The 22,808-nt window shown below is 41.5% G+C and overlaps 1 protein-coding gene across 9 annotated transcripts in view; it reads left to right on the top strand.

The window, feature by feature from the left end:
* Positions 1 to 724: 724 nt before the first annotated feature.
* Positions 725 to 22,808, top strand: part of KANSL3 (KAT8 regulatory NSL complex subunit 3) — a 41,369-nt gene continuing 19,285 nt past the window's right edge. For 5 of the 9 annotated variants that reach the window (XR_011651224.1, XM_071221513.1, XM_071221511.1 and 2 more), the window contains exons 1-6: positions 725 to 796; positions 1,772 to 2,038; positions 4,715 to 4,885; positions 15,890 to 15,980; positions 16,085 to 16,270; positions 22,551 to 22,682. Coding sequence is in view for 8 of the 9 variants with exons in the window: in XM_071221513.1 (XP_071077614.1) it covers positions 1,824 to 2,038; positions 4,715 to 4,885; positions 15,890 to 15,980; positions 16,085 to 16,270; positions 22,551 to 22,682 (795 nt within the window). In the remaining variant the exon portion in view is untranslated. Of the gene's footprint in view, positions 797 to 882; positions 1,391 to 1,771; positions 2,039 to 4,714; positions 4,886 to 7,530; positions 7,591 to 15,044; positions 15,144 to 15,889; positions 15,981 to 16,084; positions 16,271 to 22,550; positions 22,683 to 22,808 lie in introns of those variants that run through there. The other 4 variants (XM_024571804.4, XM_045204734.3, XM_045204735.3 and 1 more) reach the window with 4 other exon arrangements.

Raw genomic sequence — 22,808 nt, 5'->3', positions numbered from 1 at the left:
TCTGGAACACTTTAAGGTCCCTCATGGTAATAACCATTGAAGTCTATTCGTGTTCTTTCCAGGTATGGTTATTATCCTGTTTCAACAGCACTCTGGTCAAATGTTTCTTTTCTTTCTTTATTTTAAAAAAGATTTTATTTATTTATTTTTTAGAGTGAGGGGAAGGAAGGGTAAAAGAGGAGAGAAAAATTGATCTGTTGCCTTTCATATGTGCCTCCACCAGGCCAAACCAGCATCCCCAGGCATGTGCCCTGACCAGGAATCAAACCGGTGACCTTTTGATTTGGGGGACCGATGCCCAACTAACTGAGCCACACCAGTTAGGGCCTTTTATTTTTAATAGGCTATTTTTTAGAGCAGTTTTAGGCTCACAAGAACTTTTTTGATTTATTTTTATTGTGGTTGTTTCTTAGAAGTAAAATTCCCAACGAGCCCATTCGGGGTTCTGGCAGAGGTGGAGGGCGAAGAAACAACGAACGGGGTGCGGACAGCAAGACTGGCGCGGCAGGAGCCAGCCTCCTCCTTGGCCCTCGTATTCCCGGTGAAAATGCAGGAGAGGGATCCCGGTCTCCCCGCGGACCTGCCTCCCAAGATCCGCGCATTTCCGACTCTCCGCTTCCCGCCTCTGCGAAGCAGGGTAATCCACTCCGGGTTTTATCGCTTCCCACCCCTCCCTTCCCAGGCTGTTGACCGCTTCCGCATTTTGCTTGGAGCCCTGAGGGACGAACGTGGGGGCGTTAACGCGCACGCGCCCTGAGAGCCCGTCCGGGCTGAGCGCGCGGCCAGCGGATTGTGGGTAAGGGAGGGTAGGCCCACTGGGGTGGCGGGCCGTGGGGGTCGCGGCCCGGGGCGGGGGCGGGTTGGGGGCATGCTCGGCGAGGGCTTCGGGGCTCACCGGCAGTCAGGGATTAGGGGCTGGAGCTCTGGCCGCTCCTGACTTGTTGGGCCGCGGACACACCGCCAGGCGTGAAGGCGGACGGGCGGGAGGCGGGTGTGAGGAGGCGCCTCTTGGTTGCGAACTCTCGGGGACCTTAGCCAAGTCCTTTCATCCCTTCCCCCTCCTCGAACTCGCACCTTTTGTAAAGTGCGAACGATAAGCCCCGCCTACTGGATGGGGCCGATTGGAGGTCCGGTGACGAGACCCCCAGGGGTGGTGGGAGTCCTGGGCGGTTTGTGGGGACCGCCCACCCCGGGTAAAGAAGAGTTCCTCCTAGGGTGGTACTTTGTTACGGGTTCGAGAAGGAGCTCTCCTTTGTATGTTTTAAAACTGCAGACTGTTATGAAGTTGTTGCAAAACTTTCATTTAACATCAAACTAGAGACTTAAAGGTCATCCTTGGGGCCCACGTTGCCCCGCCGCTACTACGAAAACCCTGAAGCTTCAGGGAATGGTGAGAAGCAGTAGAGATCCTTACTTAGCTCGAGAATAAAACTTGTGATAACTGTTGTTCGCCAAAAGCCTTTTGGCCCACGTAGGGAATCAAGGCACTGGCTGAGCAAGTTAGTATCTGTCTGAGGGAGGCCTTTGCGGCCAGGGAAGTCATTCAGCTCTCCGGTGAACGAATTTTGTAGAGATTGAGTATGAAGGAACTCATGGTGCCAGAGCCTTTTGGGGCGGGGTGAGATCTCAGGAACCCTCCCTGCGGTGGGTGAGGGTGTGCAGTGTAATGGAGTTTCAGTTGTGAATGATAGGTCACAAAGGTAAGAAGCATATGAGATGTTTCACGTTGGAAGAAATTTAGAATATTTGAATTGTAAACTTTCCACTGCAGGTGACTAGCATGCAGACACACCTGTTCTTTGACTTGCTGCCCCGCCAGTGACATGGCCCACCGGGGTGTGGAGAGGGACTTCCAGACTTCAGCACGGCGCATGGGCACCTCACTGCTCTTCCAGCTTTCAGTGCATGAACGGGAGCTGGATCTGGTTTTTCTGGATCATAGCTATGCCAAGCCATGGAGTGCCCACCCAGATGCCAGTAGTGCCCGGCCCACCCGCATGCTCTTTGTTACTCCCCGAAGGCAGCATGAAAGTACCATGTGAGTTTGGGCTCCCCTCCTAGGGGCTGCGGTTGCCCTAACTGGGCAGTGTTTAGATAGTGGGGATTCCAGACGACTTGACTGTGGAGGATTGTGTGGGGGTGGGTGGCTTGGATGTTTATTACTTAGGGCGTCTCTGGTAAGCAGTGTGAGGGTATCGGGCCCATCTAGACATCAACATTCAAGACATCTGACAAGTTAGGAAAGGAAGGATGTTCAAAAGAAACCAAACAAACTATTCCATTTAGGTAATAGGACTTGTATGGAAAGAGGAAATGGAAGAGGATCATTTAACTGGTGAAGAAAAAGAATGAAGAATTGACTTAAAAATTGCCACACAGGTTTAGACTCTTTCCTTTAGTCTAGCGTCTGGCTTGCCAAACACTGGCAACAATACCATTTACTGGCTTCATCTGAACAGTTCAGGAGCATATCCACAAGACCTTTCTTTCCTTCTGCCTTAGCTTGTTTCAGAACTCACCCATGGGTGATGTAAACCCTTCTTAGGTCTGATTGTATTTTCAGCCAGCCTACATTATAGGGTAAGGATTTTTTTTTCATAAATTTAGTATGTAATAGGTGATACAATTACATTGGGCTTAAATAAAACTGTTTAGCAATTCTTTCAAGCTTTAAGGTGTTATAATTATTTATATTTCAAGATTTGTTGATATATTCTATTTTAATGACCATACCCTTATGTAATTTTATAAACTGCTTTGGGGAGGAGGCTTTTTGTTTGTTTTAATATGACCTAATGTTTAATCTTTCCTCTACCACAGGTTATAGGTTTGTTGGGTAATCGAGATCTTATATTTTGTTTCTTATATCCCCCATTAAGTCTTAATGAGCTAGAGGTACATGATATGCGTTATTTTAAACACATACAGAATAGTGGATTTTATTTCATTTCCTAAGGAGGGCAGCATTTTGTTGGCTTTTTTTGGTTGTACAGGGCACAGGATCTCTGACTTTAGGGAATTATCCAGCATAATCCTGATGCCTCTGGCCTAGGACATAACTGATGAGCTCCTGAAATATAGAATTTGAGATCTTTTTCTCTAGTTATGTAAGCTTCTTACTAATATTGAAACTCCTGTGCTTGTATCTCACATTTTTTAAAACTGAGATTGTGTAGACCGTCCTTAGGAAATTATTTCCTCTATACACCATCTCCATTTGTAGGTCTTGAAAATGGGAGTTTGGTGTGTTCTATGAACTTATTTTAGGCTATTGTGTCTGGAGTATGGTTGTGATGAGGGGATATAAGTGGGAGCTAGAAGAGAAGTGAGTGAGGCTTCATATAAGAATTTGATTCTAAGAGTCATGAGAAATTGAAAGATTTTAAGCTAGAGATTGGATTTATTTTTTAAAAGATCACTTTGAATTTTTGCTGAATAGATTATAGTACAGGAGTTGAATAGAGAAGACCTGCTAGGGGGCCTCATTGTCATGGGGGCCAGAGATCATGATAACTTGCATAGGGGTGGGAATAGTACAAATGGAGAAAAATGGATGGCCTTGAGATATATTTTGTAGGTAGAGTCAACAGGACCTGCTGCAGTGAGTTAGAAAGGGCCCAGGAGTAAGGGATAGGTGAAACTAGGATGACTCTTAGATTTCTGGCTTGAGCAGCCAGTTGGTGCTATGAGTTGGGGAAGACTTGGGGAGGCTATATTAGAATGATGAAATCAAGAGTTCTCTTTTAGGCACACAGGTCTAAGTGCCTCACCCAGTGTCTGGTCCAGAGAAGATAATCAGCTCTTTCACCCACCACCCAATCTAGCTACATATGACTTCACTTCATTTCAGAATGATGTCATTATTCCAGACATTGGGAATGGTTGCAATAAAATCACTGAGGTCAGAAAGTTAAAGTGATGTTTGTTAGACAGCCAGTAGACCAGTTTGATTAGCATAGTATTTGGGGCGACAGCCAGTCCAGTATCCTTATGGCACTAGGATTTTCTTAACACTTTAAAATATGAAAGATCCTTCAGATGTCCGTTTCTATTTGTTTCTGTTCTAGGCTCTTTTCACAGTGAGTTAAGTAGCTAAGGTGTCTACATTCCATGCATTCTGTCTTAGACAATCAGAGGCTCTATAATTAACTACTAGTTGACTTGTAGTGATGGGGAAAGTTAGTATGAATAGTTAAAACTCGGGGTCAGTACTGTCCAACAGAACTCTCTGCAGTGATAGAAATGCTCTATACCTGTGCATCCAGTATGTGGCCACCATAACCACCATATGTCTGTTGGGTACTTGAAATATGGCTAGTGTGACTGAGGAACTGAATTTTTAATCTAATTTTTCTTAATTTAAATAATTTCATGTGGCCTATAGCTGTTGTATTGGAAATTACATATAGGCAGTCAACTATTTGCTTATGGAATATATTTGTCTTTTTAAAAAATAACCATTTTTCATTTTTTGCATACAGTCATTCCAAAATGACTGTGTCCCCTAGCATATAAGAGTGTGTCAGAGGGCAGAGGTCGCAACAAGTGTTGGAAAGATGACTTTAGATCATAATTTTCTTGTGGATTTAATGTGCTTGTGAATATTTTAAAGCTGGTTATATTAAAGAGTCATTTTTGGCAACCAGATGATTGTTTAACACCTGTGTTGTATAAAGTACATGTGTCCTTGTCCTATCTTCTCACCTGTGTACAGTGAATCAGATGTCCCAATAGATGTGGAGACAGTCACATCAACCCCTGTGCCACTCTACGACAATCAGAAGGCACGCAGTGTGATGAACGAGTGTGAAAGACATGTCATCTTCGCCAGGACTGATGCAGATGCCCCTCCCCCACCAGAGGACTGGGAGGAGCATGTCAACAGGTAGGCCACTCCTCAGGAGGACTGATCACTATAGCATTAATGTTCACTGTGCTGTAAATATTTTGTATCATCTGCAATGAAACACATTTATTAGGTGCCTATTCATTAGCATCCACACACCTGTTCTCCTAATTCTGCATTATAAGTCTTAGCTCACTCTGCAGTGAGCTCCTCAAGACAAGGGCTTGCATCTCAGTCCCTTTGCATCCCTGACACACAGGAAACTGCCTGGTACCTAGTAGGCATATGATAAACATTTATCAAATAAATAAATGAATTAAATTTAATAGGTATGACTAACGCTGTAGCTTATATAGTACAACATCTGATATAGGAGTTACCCAGACTATTAAAAAAACCCAAAACTCAAAAACATTAGATATAAATTTGTAAGATACTGTTTTATATCGTCTGTAACTAGGCATGAAAATATTTTGGAGTCACATGAAAAACTAATAGATGTTTGATTTGAGTGGCTTCTAAATATAGATTTGCAGTCCATGGTTTTGAGGGACTACTTCAGCCCATTTTCATGAGTCGGCTGACTTGCTACTATGCTTCTAACTGACCCAGGGACTCCACTGTCCTCTCCAGGTCATTCGTTTGGAGAACATTTATCTTTTACTTACTGCATAACAACCTTATGAAGATAAAATTTACATACCATACAACTCAGCTATTTCATGTGTACATTTTAATATATTCATCACCACAGTCAGTGTGATGAACATTTTTATCACCCCCAGAAGAAACTTCATGTCCGTTAATAGTCGCTTCTCATTACCTCCCAACCCCTCCAGCCCTGGCAACCACCAGTCTCCTTTCTGTCTCTTTAAATTTGCCTATTCTGATTATAAAAATGGAGCCATACAATATGTGGCTTTTGTGTCTGGCTTCTCTCAGTGTAATGTTTTCAAGGCTCATGCATATTACAGTATGAATCAGTACTTCATTCCATTTTATTGCCAAATGATGTTGCATTATATGGATGTACCACATTTTGTTTATCTGTTCTCTGTTGATGGATATTGTGGTTGCCACTACTTACTGGCTATTATAAATATGCTGCTGTGAATAATCATGTTGTTTTTGTGTGGACATATGATTTCAGTTTTCTTGCATATTTACCTAGGATTGGGATGGCTGGGTCATATGATAACTCCATGTTTAACTTTTGAGGACTTTCTAGGCTGATTTCCAAAGGTACTACACCATTTTATGTTCCCACCAGCAGTGTAAGAGAGTTCCAATTTCTCTACATCTTTGCCAACATTTATTATCTGTCTTTTTCTTTATTATCAACATTCTAGAGGTTGAGAAGTGACATCTCAGTGTGGTTTTGATTTGCCATTCCCTGATGGCTCTCTTGTTTATTTACCTGCCATTTGTAAGGGGATGTTAAAATCTTACACAGGATTTGGTAGCTGGTACACTTGCTATAATGTTGGAGAGATCTTATTTTATAATAATGGAAGAGAAGGAAGACATTCGGTAGGAAGAAGGGTAGGAAAGTTTGAGGCAATTGTCATGATTTATGAGCCTGGTCGGAAGTCGGGAATGATATTGAGCAGATGTGCTTGTGTGATCAAAGTGGTGGTTGTTAAAAGTGGAACAGCTCTGCACTTTGATTGAATAGCTTGTGAAGAAATTGTTTGGGATCTTGAATTGGAATTAACATTGAGCCCTAAGAAAGGGAAATACTCTCCAGGGCTTTGGATAAAGAGGAAAAACTGCTATTAGTGAAGATCAACTGCTGGTGTATTACCGGAGTCAATGGATTCAGCAAAATGGTTTATCATTGTTGTTATAGTTAATAAAAAATAGTAATCAGTGCTAGTAACAAAAAAGAACCACCATTTGTCAGGTGGTTTCTAGGTGCCTAGCATTGTGCCAAGCTCTTCATGTGCGTGATCTCTTAATCCTCCAAGCAACTCTTCGAGGTGTATCCCTTCTTCTTCCCTATTTTACAGGGTGGAGGAACTGAGCTCAGGATGGTTAAGAAGTCTTAGGAAGTGATGGAACAGGGGTTTGTTCAAAGCAGGCAGTCCACTTCCAGAGCCCAGTGTTCTCATCTCCTCTACTCACTTCTTAAGGGAAGTAAAAAGGGCCTAGTGGCTGAACAAGGTGAGCCTTTATCCTGCACTGGTATCCTCAGTGCAATTGCAGAAGCTGCATGGGACTGCTGCACGAAGTGTTTAAATCAGTTCACCTATGCTCATGATCAAGAGGTTTTTGGGGACCCTTATACTTAACAAAGTCATCAGAAACTTAATAACACATATGAATACCAGTTTCTTAATTTACAAGGACAGGTATAACTATAAAGCATATGAGACACTGGAATGGCCTGTCCAGAGCATGAACTCTCAGTAGGAGAGTGAGAAGCCATTCTATTCCAGAAGTGTGGAGTCTGCCCTGGAGGCTTCCTCCTTCAACAAGGTAGCTAGATGCACCCATCTTTCCTCACAGCAAAAGGGCTCACACAGTAGGCCTCACGGGCTCAGCTTCGCCTGCCCGGTCCTGCAGGGAAACACTGACAGAGGCTTATCTTTCTCCATGGGGACCTCCATCCTTCTGTTATGACATTGCCATAGATTGATATGATTAATTAGTGCTCAGTTTATCTCAGATTATTTGTTTTTTAGTGTCTGATGAGATTTTGGAGGCGTCCTCATTAGCAACAGGCTTACAAACCATCTTTTCAGGTAGGTCACTTTTGCACACAGCTAATTTTATTTGATGATACTTACTGGCTTCACTTTCAGAGGTCACCATATTACGACTCTGTCCCCAAACTCTGGATCTATAATCTGTTTGGAGATTGCAGTTAGTTCTCTCTGCTCTGATTATAATCATCTTGTTGCCATTCTTTCCCTTGACTTGATTATTAAATTGCTGCTTCTTTTCTTCCTGTATAAAATCATGTAAAATTACAGTTTCCCACATCAAAAACTCATGGGCTATAGGACTAGAAATTTGTTTTTCCTCAGAGATCTTTCAGTGGAGTCAGAAACTTAATTTTCTTTGTTAGTGTTTTATTTTCCCCTCTTCAATTATTTCAGTAGTAACTGCCTTCAGATAACTTTCTATGTAATAGAAAATGAAGCCCTCTCCTCCCTCAACTGACTCTGACTTTCTGTAGTAATGCCTGATAATTTGTGAAACAGTTTAAATCTTCTTCTCTGATTGGTTGAATTGTTTGGATCAGGGATTAACAATCTAGGGCCCATGCACCAAATCGGGCCCATTGCTTGTTTTTGTAAGCCCATGAACTGGGAATGGTTTTCACATTTTAAAGTGGTTGAAAAAATATCTAAAGAAGACACATGAAACTCGGATTTCAGTGTCTATGAATGCAATTTTATTGGACCAAGGTCATGCCCACCCTTTTAGGTATTGTCCATGGCTACTTTTGCATTGTGATTGAAGAGTTGAATAGTTGTGACAGAAACCATATGGCCCGCAGACTCAAATATTTACTATCCAGTCCATTGTGGGAAACATTTGCTGACCTCCAGTCTAGATTGTTTTCCTGTGTCTGCTTGCCAGAGTTGTACGACTTGCAGAACCTTTGAAAATGATTCACTCATTGGCCAAGTATCTCAGTTGGTTAAGAGTGTCATACTGATATGCCAAGGTTGCCGGTTCGATCTCTGGTCAGCACATATACAAGAAGCAACCAGTGGATGGATAAATAAGTGGAACAACAAATTTATGTTTCTCACTTTCTCTCTCCAAGATTAATTTAAAAGAAGAAAAAACTTTATTTAGAAAAATAAAATGATTTACATTTTGCTGGAGTAGTAATGTTGCCCTAAAGAAGTTGGATCAGCTTTTTTCCCCTCAGATGTTTCTCAGATGTGAAGTTCAATTAGATGCACAGCTTTTGAAAGACATTCAGTAAAATACTCCTGATACATGATATGTCTCAGCATTGCTCAAATGGATTTTAGGACATTTCCAATATTTCAGTAAAAGAGTCTAGTGTCCTAAAGCAGGTTGTCTTATCTTAGAAATCAGAACTTCTCTGAATTCAGCCAAAAGAAAGCCATTCTCCTTTTCTAAATATGCTCTAATAATCTCTCTCAATATTGTATGTGTCTGTGTATTAATCTTAGATTCAATATCTGAAATTTTGAGTCCACAGTCTTTGCGTTGTTTATTTCTCCTCTCTCCTAGTCTCGCTCTCCTCCCTCTCTCTCTTCCCTTCATTCTTTCTTTCCTTTCTCTTGGTGTTTAAGCAAAAAAAATTTATAATCTGAAAAAGTAAGTGTGACCTATTTCATTTCTCTGGATGTTCTCTGTCTCTCCCTGTTTGGTTTCTGTTTAGAAAAAATCCTTTAGACATTTTAATATTGAATTAATCTCTCTTGAAAAACTTGTCTCTATCAGAGAAAGAACAATTACCTTTGAAAATATTAGGCTTTTCTAGGGCCAACGTGACTTTTGGCTGCTTTGGATAAGATGATCCAGAGGTCAGAACATCATTCAGGTTCAGTCAGAGCATGGACAACATAAGATTATCTGATCTCATCTAAGAAATGAAGAAGAGGCATTTCGTGCTCTCGAAAATTAAATAGATTTAGGTAGGGGGACTATGTTGACTCACCGCAGTTCCCATCAGCTATTTAACTGTTTAGACTTGTATTTAAATTTCTGTCTCCTGTTTTTAAAATTTTCCTTAATTATATATTTTGCATGCTCTTAATCTTAGGTTAGATCTTTTTTCCCCTGCCCACTTAATTTTCCAGCCCTCCACGAAGCTGACAAAATACAGAGAACGTATTTCAGTTCTTGGAATCACTTTGTTGTATATCCAGCAACAATCCTAAGAACTTTTTCTGGGACTTTAGACTCCCACCATTGTGGTTCTTAAATTTAATTTTAGCTGTCATCGATGTATAGGAGTAATTTCTAAATAGCTTTCTAACCCCTTTCCCATTTTGTTCATTTCATTTTCCTTGCTGCCATCATTTTCACTTTCAGAATAGAGTAAGAAAAACAAATGGAGAAAACATCCTGTTTTGTAATTAAAAACAATAATTTTTGAAATACTCTTGGTGCCTCATAAATAAATTATGCCTTATTCACTGTCCTTGGAATTAAAGTCTATGACACGATCAATATGCTTTGAGAAAGCTTAAGAGATTTTTGAACATGAAGAAATTGTATTTGTTGCCTAACCTATAAATGAGCTTCATTGCTGGAGGTAAGGCTGCAGTGTAATACTGCTTTCAAGATGTCACAGGTTCCTTATACATTTTTCCACAGAAATGGAAATTCAAACATTTTAACACAGAATAGGCTTTGATCTTTCATTTCCACCTCAAGAAATTTATCCTTCAGAGATACTCGCACAGCTATATAAAGTTGGAGATAGATGCGTGCATGTATGTGTTATGGGGAAATGAGAGATGGTCACTGCACCTGTTCATAAGAGCAGTAAAAGGGACATAACCTGAATGCCCACCGATAGGGCAGAACCAGCTAGCAAAAACAAAGAGATGTATTCACATGGACATACATCTTAAGTATCTCCAGAGAGCTTTTATTTTTTTTCTCTTTTTTTAAAATTCATAACTAGATCTCTTTTTATTTATTTAGTGATATTTGCAAACAAGTATATAGTACTATATCTTTTCAAAATTGCTTCTTTGAAGGTAGATTCTTTTCTTTCTTTCTCTCTCTACTTTTTATTGTTGTTCAAGTACAGTTGCCTCCATTTTCCACCCCCTGCAACCCTCCCCCACTCACCCTCCCTCCCACCTCAAACACCCCCCACCCTCAATCCTGCCCCCCACTGGCTTTGTTCATGGGTCCTTTATACATGTTCCTTGACAACCCTTCCTCCTTTTTCCCTGTTATACCCTCCTACCTCCCCTCTGGTTTCTGTCAGTTTGTTCTTTATTTCAGTGTCTCTGGTTATATTTTGCTTTCTTGTATGTTTTGTTGATTAGGTTTCACTCGTAGGTGAGATCATATGGTATTTGTCTTTCACTGCGTGGCTTATTTCAATTAGCATAATGCTCTCCAGTTCCATCCATGCTGTCACAAAGGGTAGCAGCTCCTTCTTTCTTTCTGCTGTTTAGTATTCCATTGTGTACCATAGTTTTTTGATCCACATTTACTGAAGGGCACTTAGGCTGTTTCCAGCACTTGGCCAGTAAGTTGTGCTGCCATGAACATTGAGGTGCATAGGTACTTTTGACTTGGTGTTACAGGGTTCTTAGGATATAATCCCAGCAGTGGAATAGCTGGGTCAAAAGGCAGTTCCATTTTTAGTTTCCTGAGGAAATTCCATACTGTTTGCCACAGAGGCTGCACCAGTCTCTACACCCACCAACAGTGCACTGGGGTGCCCTTTTCTCCACATCCTCTTCAGCACTTGTTGTTTGCTGATTTGTTTATGATGGCCATTCCGACAGGTGTAAGTCATTGTGGTTTTAATTGGCATCCCTCTGATGGCTACTGATGCGGAACATCTTTTCATACGTCTCTGGACCCTCTGCATGTCCTCCTTGGAGAATTGTCTATTCAGGTCCTTTGCCCATTTTGCAATTGGGTTGTTGGTCTTCCTGGAGTGGAGTCCTGTGAGTTCTTTATATATTTTGGAGATCAAACCCTTGTCTGAGGTATCATTGGCAAATATGTTTTCCCATACGGTTGTTTCCCTTTTCGTTTTGCTGATGTTTTCTTTAGCCATGCAGAAGCTTTTTATTTTGATGAGATCCCATTTGTTTATTCTTTCCTTTATGTCCTTTGCTCTAGGGGACATATCAGTGGAAATATTGCTGCGTGGAATATCTGAGATTTTCCTGTCTATGTTCTCCTCTAGGACTTTTGTGGTGTTGCAACTTGCATTTAAGTCTTTTATCCATCTGGAATTTATTTTTGTATATGGTATAAGTTGATAGTTGAGTTTCATTTTTTTGCATGTTGCTGTCCAGATCTCCCAACATCATTTGTTGAAGAGGCTATTTTTACTCCATTTTATGCTTCTGTCCCCTTTGTTGAATATTAATTGACCATAGAGACTTGGGTTTATTTCTGGGCTCTCTATTCTGTTCCATTGATCTGTGTGTCTGTTTTCATGCCAGCACCAAACTGTTTCTTTTTAAATTTTTTTAAAAGATTTTATTTATTTATTTTTAGAGAGAGAGGAAGGGATGGAGAAAGAGAGGGAGAGAAACAGCAACATATAGTTACCTCTTGCATGCCCCCCCACTGGGCACGCACCCTGACTGGGAATCCAGCGACTCTTTGGTTTGCAGGCTGGCACTCAATCTACCAAGCCACACCAGCCAGGGCCAGTTCCAGACTGTTTTGATTACTGTGGCCTTGTAATATAATTTGATGTCAGGTATTGTGATTCGTCCTACTTCGTTCTTCTTTCTCAAAATTGCTGCAGCTATTTAGGGTCGTTTATGGTTCCATATAAATTTTTGAAATGTTTGTTCTATATCCAGAGAGCTTTTAAAATTATTTGTGAACATCCTATCTCCTGCCACCACCATCAGATCCCTGAGCTCACTCGGAACTCAGTATACATGAGAGGTGCTACTCATGTGAGTGCTTTGTGCCTTCAAATAATGTGAACCAGCTGGTTCCCACAAGCCTTCTGATCACACAGTGTCCTGTGTCCCATCACTTGAATTGAAGCTCCCACTGCCCACCTCCTAAGTCCAAAATTTCTGACGCTCAAACTACAATAAAACCTGACAAGATCCAGTGAAGTAGCAGGAATAAGTCAGGAGAACTAAGGGAAAATTAAGTAAAAGGACATTTCTCAGAAACCCGAGACTGCTTCTGGTACCTCACAACAGTGTTAAAAAGGAGGTTTGGAGGTTGAAAAGGGAGTTAGTGTAGCAAGGAAAGCTTCTGAAGAATTCTGTGATTGTGGACTTCTGCTCTCTTACAACTGTTGCTTCCATCGGTAATTATAGCTAACCCGAGTTTTTATTGGTAGAGAAACCTAAGATCCATGTCTGTTTTTCAGTCAAGGAGACTGAAGCCACACATCTGGCTCTTCATTGCAGAGCTGGGTAGAGTCATGGCTCCGAGTTAGTGTTTCCCTGGACTGTGGAACTGGTCAGTTGTAAAACATGCAGGTGAGATTTATTTTACAGAAGGAAAAGAAGTTGGACTGTATTTTCCTCCTTTCTAGAGGGTGTTTACTCCTTCCAAGGACAGTGGGACAGATGTGCAAAGGGAATTACAAAGGATATTTATCCTCCTTCTTCACAGTGCCTGGGCCATGTTATTGGTGTTCTTAGAAAGATAAGCTGTAGAAAATAGGGTACCTTCTTGGTGGGGTGTCATGGGAAGGATGCTGGTGTGCAGTCAGGTAAGAGGTTTTGAAATTGTTTAACCACCCTGGTATGGTGAAAGGCTCAAATTACTTGTACCTATGTTAGGTTTCAGTGTCTTCTGCTGCTCCTCAAGTGCTTAGTGTGGTGAGGAGTGTGAAGGTTTGAGTTTGTGCTCAGATGTTTACAGGACTTAGAATGTTGTATATACACAATTTATCCATTTATTTATTCAGCAGATGTCAAGTCCCTACTATGCATCAGATACTGTTTTATGTGCTGGGGATCTAGCACTTAAACAAAACTAATAAAAGTCCCTGCCATCTTGTCCTTTACATTCTAGCAGAGGAAGACAGACTAAAGAAGTAAAACGGATAGAATGTGAGAATGTGATATGGCTGGAAGGGAGATAGGGAATTCAGGGTGGGAGTGTGGTGCTGGCAGTTTCATAAATAGGGGTGAGTCAGGGAAGCCTTGGTAGAGGTTACATCTGAGCAGTGACCTGAAGGAGGTGGGAACAGAGCCATTGTTCAAGGGAGAGGGCCTGGATGACCCCAGGGCCCTAGCTATGATATGGGAGCATGCAGATTGGGGGACAGGGGAGCAATGTGGTGAAACACAGAGGTCAGGGCAGCTGTGGACGATGATGCGGCTTATTCCTGCTACTTCATCAGGGTCTAGTCAAGTTTTCTTGTAGTTTGATATTCAGAGATTTGGGACTTGGGAGGCAGGGAGTGGGATCCAGATAGCCCATGGCAATAACTTGGACTTTTAACAGATGAAATGGGGCCATTGAAGGGCTTTGAGCAGAGTGACATGATATGACCTAGGTTTTTTGATTGATTTCTGTCCAAAAGTGATTTTCCAAATTGACTTTACAAAAGGTTGTGCTAATTTATATTTCCATCAATAAAGTAAGGCGAGACCTATCTTCTTACATCCTCACAGCACAGAGTACTATTAAACTTTTAAATTTTACCCATTTGATAGGTAAAAAATAATATTTTTTATTTTAATTTGCATATTTTATTTTAAACCGGGTTGCCTATACTTTTTGTGTGTGAATTGCCTTTCATGTTCTTTGCCTTTGCCCATTGTTTTTGTTTTGAGTATTTTGTCTTTTTCTTAGTTTTCTAGCGGCCTTTTCTATTTTAATGAAATGGCAGGTGTTTTGACTTTATGATACTTCACTTTTTTCATTTACAGAAGTTTGAAATACTTACGTAATATATTTATCTTTCTTCCTTTTAAAGTTTCTAGGTTTTAGGTTGCACTTAAAGGCTTTACTTATTCTACAATAGATAGATAGATAGATAGATAGATAGATAGATAGATAGATGTCACTATCTATGTGTCTTCTAGTACTTTGTTAATGTTATTTGTAAAAATATTTTATTTATTTATTTTTAGAGAGAGGGGAAGGGAAGGAGAGAAACATCAATGTGTAGTTGCCTCTCACGCGCCCCCTACTGCAGACCTGGCCTGCACCCCAGGCATGCGCCCTGACTGGGAAACGAACCAGCGACCCTTAGGTTCACAGGCCGGCACTCAGTCCACTGAGCCACACCAGCCAGGGCATGTTTTTGATATTTAACTTTTTATTCCACTTGAAATTTATTTTGTATGTAGGGTTCCAGGGTTCCTTTTTCCATTTGACTACTAGTTGTCACAGCCCCACTTCCTTTATCCCCACTGGTTTGAACTACTACCTTGGTCTTATTCCAGGTCCTTATTTGGTTCTGGCACCTGCTTTAAAAAAATTCTTTAAGGTAATATTATTATCGGTTTATTTTATGGCTAGGGGATTTGGTAAACAAATATTAATTGGGCATCTTCTGTTACATTTCTCTCAGTGTCTTTAGGAAGAATACTGCCCAGAGTTGGGGTATCAGAGTAATTAAGATCGACTGGAGTGGAGGAGGACTTTAATAAGTGCCACTTCTCTGTGCAGGGTATGACTGGTGGGGACAGGGTAGTGGGACAGGTTTCTTATTGCAGGGGTTCACAGCTGAGTTGGAGGAGGACACATCCTGCCATCCACAAACAGGGTAGAAGTGTGTATGCTTGTGTCCCGTGCTGATGACACAGTGTTAACTCACGTGGAACAGATATTCGAAAGTGAATTTGTTAACTGGGTGATATACAGAAAAAGTAATACATGATGGAAAGGGAGAGAGGTTAGTGTAGGGTCGATCAGGGAGTGGGAGAATAGCCACTTCATTTGTTACATTTCTGTTCTATGTTTGTTCCTGAAGCTAATTTAAATAGGCCTTTTATCTTAGTCTGGGGTTCCAGTACACTGAAAGGCTTGCTCATCTTGTCTGCCTTTTTGTGTGAACTATTAACCTTGTGAAATTCAAATATGTCTGTGCAGTGCAGCCATTCTTTTATGTACTAATGGATTATTTTAGCCACTACTAGGTAAATAATCAGCTTGGCTAGCACTAAAAAGACTTCATTTTGACTGATTTTGACTAGTAGTGTATATATTAATACGACTATATGCTGAGGTGTCTCACTGGCAGAACTGGGACCAGAATCGTGGTCTGTGCTTTAGTTTGGTGGTCTTAGATTAAGCTACTTTGAGTCATGCCATTTTACAGTAGGAACAAAAGACACGGCATAATCTTTGTACAGTGTACATGCATGGGGAGTATTCCTAGGGTTTGACTTTAATTCCTCGGAGTTTCCTTTACAGAACAGGCTGGACAATGGCCCAGAACAAACTATTCAACAAGATCCTCAAAGCACTGCAGTCTGACCGGCTTGCCCGCTTGGCCAACGAAGGGGTGAGACTCCTAAAGCTGCCCACAGTGCACACATGTGTGCCTCCCCACCCCCAGTTGCTGACAAGATGGACCTCGTGTTTTATTGTTCCATGTTTGTCTTTCAGGCTTGCAATGAGCCAGTGCTACGCCGTGTTGCCGTGGACAAGTGTGCGAGGAGAGTGCGGCAGGCCCTGGCAAGTGTGAGCTGGGATACCAAGCTGATCCAGTGGCTGCACACCACCCTGGTGGAGACCTTGAGTCTGCCCATGCTGGCGGCCTACCTGGATGCTTTGCAGACACTGAAAGGGAAGGTAAGGCTATGATTGGTGTCTGCCTTGTGCTGAGGTAGCCAGCCTCTACTGTGGGTTCAGGAAGTGGGGCTTGGCAAGGTCATTGCTTGGTCAGCCAGGAGGGCATGATTGAGGCTGCCAAGTTTGCTATTAAAATAGGAGACATAGTATCATTTCACATTTTCGTCTGGTGTAAATGTCTTCAGCCTCTGGCTCCAGATGGGGTGTGGGCTTAAAAACCTGAGTATACATGTAGCCTCTCCAGCCCTGCAGCTTGTGGTTTGAGTCATTTCTGAGGTGAGCTGAGAAAGGAATTGAATTATCAGGGAGAAGATGAAAAGTTTACCAGGCTGCAGTGTTGAGAAGCAGCCAGAAACGGATCTGTGAGCTCAGAGTTCAGGGGTGGGGCGTGAGGAGGTATGCATTTGTGCCTCAGTCTCTCAGTGAGCCTTCAATAGCAACACCTTGACTTTAATAATTCTCAAAAAAACGTATCTACATTTTTCTGCTTCCTGACTGAGACAGTATTGCACAAAGTTAATCTGCTTTTTGGGGGTTTTTACATTGTATTTTATTGTTTATGCTATTACAGTTGTCCCAGTTTTTCTCCCTTTCTTTGTCCCCCTCTACCCAGCACCAGCCCAATCCTTTAGGCAGTCCCCACACCGTAGTCCAAGTCCTTGGATCATGCATATAAGTTCTTTGGCTACTCTGTTCCCTATGTTGTACTTTAATCACCAGACTGTTCTGTAACTACCAATTTGTACTTCTTAATCCCTCACCTTTTTGCACGTCTCCCCGACCCCCATCCAGTCTGGCAACCATCAATACGTTCTCTGTAGCTGTATTTCTGTTTCTGTTCTGCTTGTTTGTTTGTTTTGGTTTTTAGATACAATTTTTGACATATATGTATTTACTGCCATTTTAGTGTTCATAGTTTTGATCTTTTTCTTAAAGAAGACCCTTTAACATTTCATATAATACTGGTTTGGTGATGATGAACTCCTTTAGTTTTTTCTTGTCTGAGAAGCTCTTTATTTTCCGTTCAGTTCTAAATGACAGCTTTGCTGAGTGGAGCAATCTTGGCTGTAGGTCCCTGCTTTCATCACTTTCAATATTTCTTGCCAATAACTTGTAGCCTGCAAAATTTCTTTTGAGAAATCACCTGACGTTCTTATGGGAACTCCCTTGTAGGTAACTAATGGCTTTTCTCTTGTTGTTTTTAAGATTCTCTCTTTGTCTTTAACCTTTGGCATTTTAATGATGATGTGTCTTGGTGTAGGCCTCTTTGGGTTCATCTTGTTTGGGACTTGGTGCTTCCCAGACTTGTATGTCTATTTCCTTCACCAAGTTAGGGAAGTTTTCTGTCATTTTTTCAAATAAGTTTCCACTTTCTTGCTCCATCTCTTCTTCCAGCATGCTCATGATGTGAATATTGATACTTTTGAAGTTGTCCCAGAGGCTCCTTACATTATCCTCATTTTTTTGGATTCTTTTTTCTTTTTGTTGTTTGGATTGGATGTTTTTTCCTTCCTTATATTCCAAATCGCTAATTTCATTCTCAGCTTCATCCATTCTACTGTTGATTCCCTATAAATTGTTCTTTATTTCAATTAGTGTATCTTTCATTTTTGATGGGATTTTTTAATGCTATTGAGGTCCTCACTAGGTTTCTTGAGCATCCTAATAACCAGTGTTTTGAACTCTGCGTCTAGTAGATTGCTTGTCTCCATTTTGTTTAGTTCTTCTGGAGTTTTGTTCTTTTCTTTCATATGGACCATGTTTCTTTGTCTCCTCATTTTGGTAGCCTCCTTGTGTTTGTGTCTATGTACTAGGTAGAACTGCTACATCTCCCAGGCTTGGTAGTATGGCCTAATGTAGTAGGTGTCCTGTAGAGCCCAGTGGCATAGCCTGCCCTATTACCCACGCTGGATACTCAAATCATACCCACCATGTGATTGGGTACATGTTATAGTCCTGTTGTAGTTGAGCCTTGATTGCTGTTGGCACATCCAAGGTCAGCCACCGCCTGTGCTCTGTCTGGGGTCACACAGCATAAACTACAAACATATCTGTGGGTGACTGTTACTTGTGCTGGATTTGGTGGTGCCCAGACAAAGCCAAGCTGTGAACCAAGGCTGGCTGCTGCTAGTGCTGGGCCTGGGGCAACTTATTGAGAGGTACAGGGCTCACTGAAGCCAGATGCTGCTTGTTTGAAAGAATTTAGGAAAATCTGAAGCATGGGTCAAGATAAGCCATTCTGTTTGGAAGAGCTACTGGAACTGGCTTCGGTGAGCCTGGAAGCTGGGTGGAAGGGCCTCAGGGAATCACTGGGGTGGAGCAAACAGTGTGAGCCAGATTGATGGAATCTTAGATATGGCACCCGACTGCCAGCTCTGTGGTTCTGGGGGGCAGGGCTCAGAAAAGGAACATGGCCTCTGTCACCACTTGTGTCTGGGAGAAAGCAACCTCTCAGCTCTTGCCCTGATGCTGCACATTTCAGTTCTTCCCGGTATGCCTCTGATGCCTTTCAATCTGCTGCCCCCATGCTGGAGCTCAGAGGGAGTGAGTCTGAGTAAATCTGTGTGGGGGCCCTCTAAGAGGAACTGCTTGAGACTCCAGCAATTTCTGTCTTCCACAGCTTCAATCCCCACTGGTTTTTTAAAGCCAGAAGTTATGGGGACTTTTCTTCCTGGCACTGGAACCCTATGCTGGAGAGCCTAATGTGCGGCTGGGATCCCTCACTCCTGAGATCTCCCTCCTGATTTTTATCTGCCATACATGGGACCAGCCCCTTCCTCATCTCCAGTCTCAGTGTAGTTTCTTTTTTCATTTTGTAATGGTAGGACTTCTGCTCAGCTCAATTTCTGATGGTTCTGAATGATGATTGTTTTATAGTTTAGTTGTAATTTTGATGTGGTTGTGCGAGGAGGTAAGCTGTGTTTACCTATACCACCATCTTGACTGGAAATCTCCCCCTAAACTGTTTTCCCCCACAGTTCCAGTTTATTTTAATTTATTTGAGTTCAGTTACTGCCCTGGGCTGTGGTCAGTGTGGTACAGTATGAGTCCTGGGGGCATACTGCCTGGCTCGTCTCATCATGATCACTAAGGAACTGTGTCATCTCAGATTTGTATGTCAGTTTTCTCATCTGTAATACATAGCTAGTGATAATACCTGTGTAGGATTTTTGTGAAAATTAAATTAGGTAATCCAGAGAGAATGTTTGGTACAAAATTTGGCCAAGTAAACCCATAGTGACCGTTGACAATTATATAAATTCATAGGTTCTTGAAATTTTTAGTGTTTTGCTCTAATACAAACATCCTTAGGCAATTTGGATTAATTTTTGACTTTATTTTTTCCTTAAGTTTTTATTTCCTCTTTGTGGCCCATTTTTTTGCTGTAGTTAGCTTGGCCAACGGCTTCCCCCAGCCATACCCTCAAATTTTCAGACTCATTGTTTCCTACCTGTTTTTCAGTTCAAGGATGCTGAGTTTGTTTGAAAGCAAAAACAGACTAGTTTAGTGCAGAAATAAAATCCAGGACTAGATGCAGTAATGATATTCATGGTAGAAAATTTGATATGAATTCATTTCCTCAACAAATATTTTATTTTGTACCTATAATGTGCCAGGCACTGGAGTGAACAAAACAGAATGCCCCCACTCAGATAGAACCTATTTTCTAGTGGAGAAAGAGACCAGTGAAAAGATAGCCCCAGACTACCCCTTTGTTGCTGCTCTGCAGAAGAATCCTGAGCCCAGGAGGTCCATGGTGGGTGGTGTGGGGCCAAGATAGACACAGCAGAGAGTGGCAGCCTGAGAGTATTTTAAATGTTGTCCGCAGCACTCTACCCACGGTAAAAGTATAACACTGGTGCGTGTGCTCTGTAGATGGGTGCTGGCAGTGCCCAGAGGCCCATTTCTCTAATGATTCCACCTTACTCTGTGTGGCTAGCATGACTGCAGCGCAATTCCGCTTGAAAGGGAGTTTGCACTGCTTCCTTATTTACCAAGTTACTGTCTGGAAATTCCCAGTTGATGGGGTGGTGTCCAGGTCTGTGAGTGTGACAGACTTTTGGGGGGACTCCACAGGTGTACACAGTTGCTGCTGCCAGGTCATAGCACAGATGAGTGGGAATGGCTGAGGACATGGTAGCACATCAGCCCCCAAGGGCCCCAGACTAAGCTGCTGTCCAATCCAGGTTGTACTCTCAGCAGTGCTCTGGTTTCACTAGACTCTTAGAATATTTTCCCATAACTGTCACAAGAAATACTTTGGTTGTTCCCCAAACTTTCCATGTTACCTGCTGAATGAATATGTAGGTGGATGATATGCTCTTGGCCCAGCTAGTATCACCATTAGATCCCTTATGAAGGCAGCAGAGAAGGTATAGCCCAGCCTCTGAATTGTCTGTTGAGAGAGATGCAATGCTGGAATGACTGGGAGCTTGGCCTAGAGAAGTTGGTCATTAATTAGTCATTTCTAAGCATTCTATTTTGACAAAGTGAGTTTCAAGGCTTCATTGTTTCAGGGGTGTATTTTACTGCCAAGTTAAAGCTTTTAAAGTCTAATGATCAGATCAGATCCTTTGCCTCAAGGTGTTAAGTGGCTTAGAGTTATAAGTTACAAAGAAATGGCCAGTTTGGGGTGAAGATCCTTTTCATTTTAGTCCTAGCCTTTGTTATTAGCCCTGTGTCCTCCTTCCTTACTAGAATCCTCAACTTTAGGCCATCTGTGCCTAGAATAAGCCCTTCACATTCTTTTTTGTTGTTCCTGTTAACTATTTTTTTTTATTATTTTAAAAAATTATAGTTGACTTACAATATCATATTAGTTTCAGGTGTACAATATAGTAATTAGACATTTATATACTTTTCGAAGTAATCACCCTGAGAAGTCTAGTACCACCCATCTGACACCATACATAGTCTTTATGATATTATTGAATGTATTTGCTATGCTGTACTTTACATCCCATTACTGTTTTTATAACTGTCAGTGTGTACTTTTTAATCTCTTCCGTTTTTCACCTATCCCCAATCCTCTTCCCATCTGGCAACCATGAATTTGTTCTGTGTATCTGTGAGTTTGTTTCCTGTTTGTTTGTTCATTCTTTGTGTTTTTTAGATTCCACGTATAAGTGAAATCATATGGTATTTATCTTTCTCTGACTGACTTTTTTCACTTACCACAATACCTTCTAGGTCCATCCATGTTTTGCGAACGGCAAGATTTCATTCTTTCTATGGCTGAGTAATATTCCATTGTGTATACGTACCACATCTTATTTATCCATTTGCCTATCAGCAGACATTTAGGTTGCTTCCATATCTTGGCTATTTTAAATAATGCTGCAGTAAACATGGGGTGGTATGCATTTATCTTTTTGAGTTTGTGTTTTGGATTTCTTTCGATAAATTCTAAGAAGCGGAATTGCTGGATCATATGGTAGTTCTGTTTAATTTTTTGAGCAACTTACATACTGTTTTCCACAGTCACTGCACCAGTTTACAATTCCACCAACAGTGCCCAAGGGTTCCCCTTTTTCCACATCCTCGCCAACACTTGTTTGTTGATTTGTTGATAGTAGCCATTCTGACAGGCGTGAGGTGATAATCTCACTGTGTTTTCGATTTGCATTTGCCTGATGATTAGCGATGTCGAGCATCTTTTCATGTGTCTGTGGGTCATAACTTTATAAGATCACTATTAACATTTTGACATTAACATTTTTTTCCCTATGTAGAGGTAATTTTTACATTTTCTGCTTTATCTTTACCATTTCTGCAAAATTACTTCCTTATGTTATTACAAATTTTTAAAAACATTTAAAATTAACCCTTAATGTTGAACTATGTAGATAATTTGCTTAACCATTCTCTTGTATATGTGTTTAAATTGATTCCACTTTTTGATTGTTGTTGAGAATGAATTTGTGTTTTGTTTAACCCCAGTTCCATGTGTGTGTGCATGTGTGAGTGTGCATGCATGAGTGCTGCACACACATACGTATCTCTGATAAAATTTTTAGGAAAGGTTCTTAAGGGATAGGAATAAATTTAAGTTTTTTGATACATATCACCAGGTGTTTTTCCAAAGGATTGTACCCATTTACCTTTAATGGCAGGAGGAATACTTTTTAGCCATCTACTTTGTATTTTTGTTCCTGAGTGAAGTTCAGAAGGCACAGTTGGAGTCTGTCTGGCTCATAGTGAGGCTCTGTGGCCCACCTGATTGCCGCTTGTGGTCAGGTCTCCTGCTTCACACTGGAAGCACCTTTGTTCTTCCTTCCAGATCCCTACCTTGATTGACCGGATGCTTGTGTCGTCCAACACAAAGACTGGGGCTGCAGGAGCTGAGGCCTTGTCCCTCCTGCTGAAGAGGCCCTGGGACCCTGCTGTGGGAGTGCTTTCTCATAACAAACCGGTAAGTTGGGTGGCTCAGGACTTAGCTGTGGCCTGTGGAATTTTTAGAATCTGGTCTTGGAACTTTGGCAAGAGGATAGTAAGTAGCTTGTTTAACTTTTTTAATTGATAATTGGTTGTATATAGT

The sequence above is a fragment of the Desmodus rotundus genome, chromosome 5, assembly GCF_022682495.2.
Source record: "Desmodus rotundus isolate HL8 chromosome 5, HLdesRot8A.1, whole genome shotgun sequence".
NCBI classification, from domain to species: Eukaryota; Metazoa; Chordata; class Mammalia; order Chiroptera; family Phyllostomidae; genus Desmodus; species Desmodus rotundus.
This window is presented reverse-complemented; position numbering and strand designations above follow the sequence as displayed.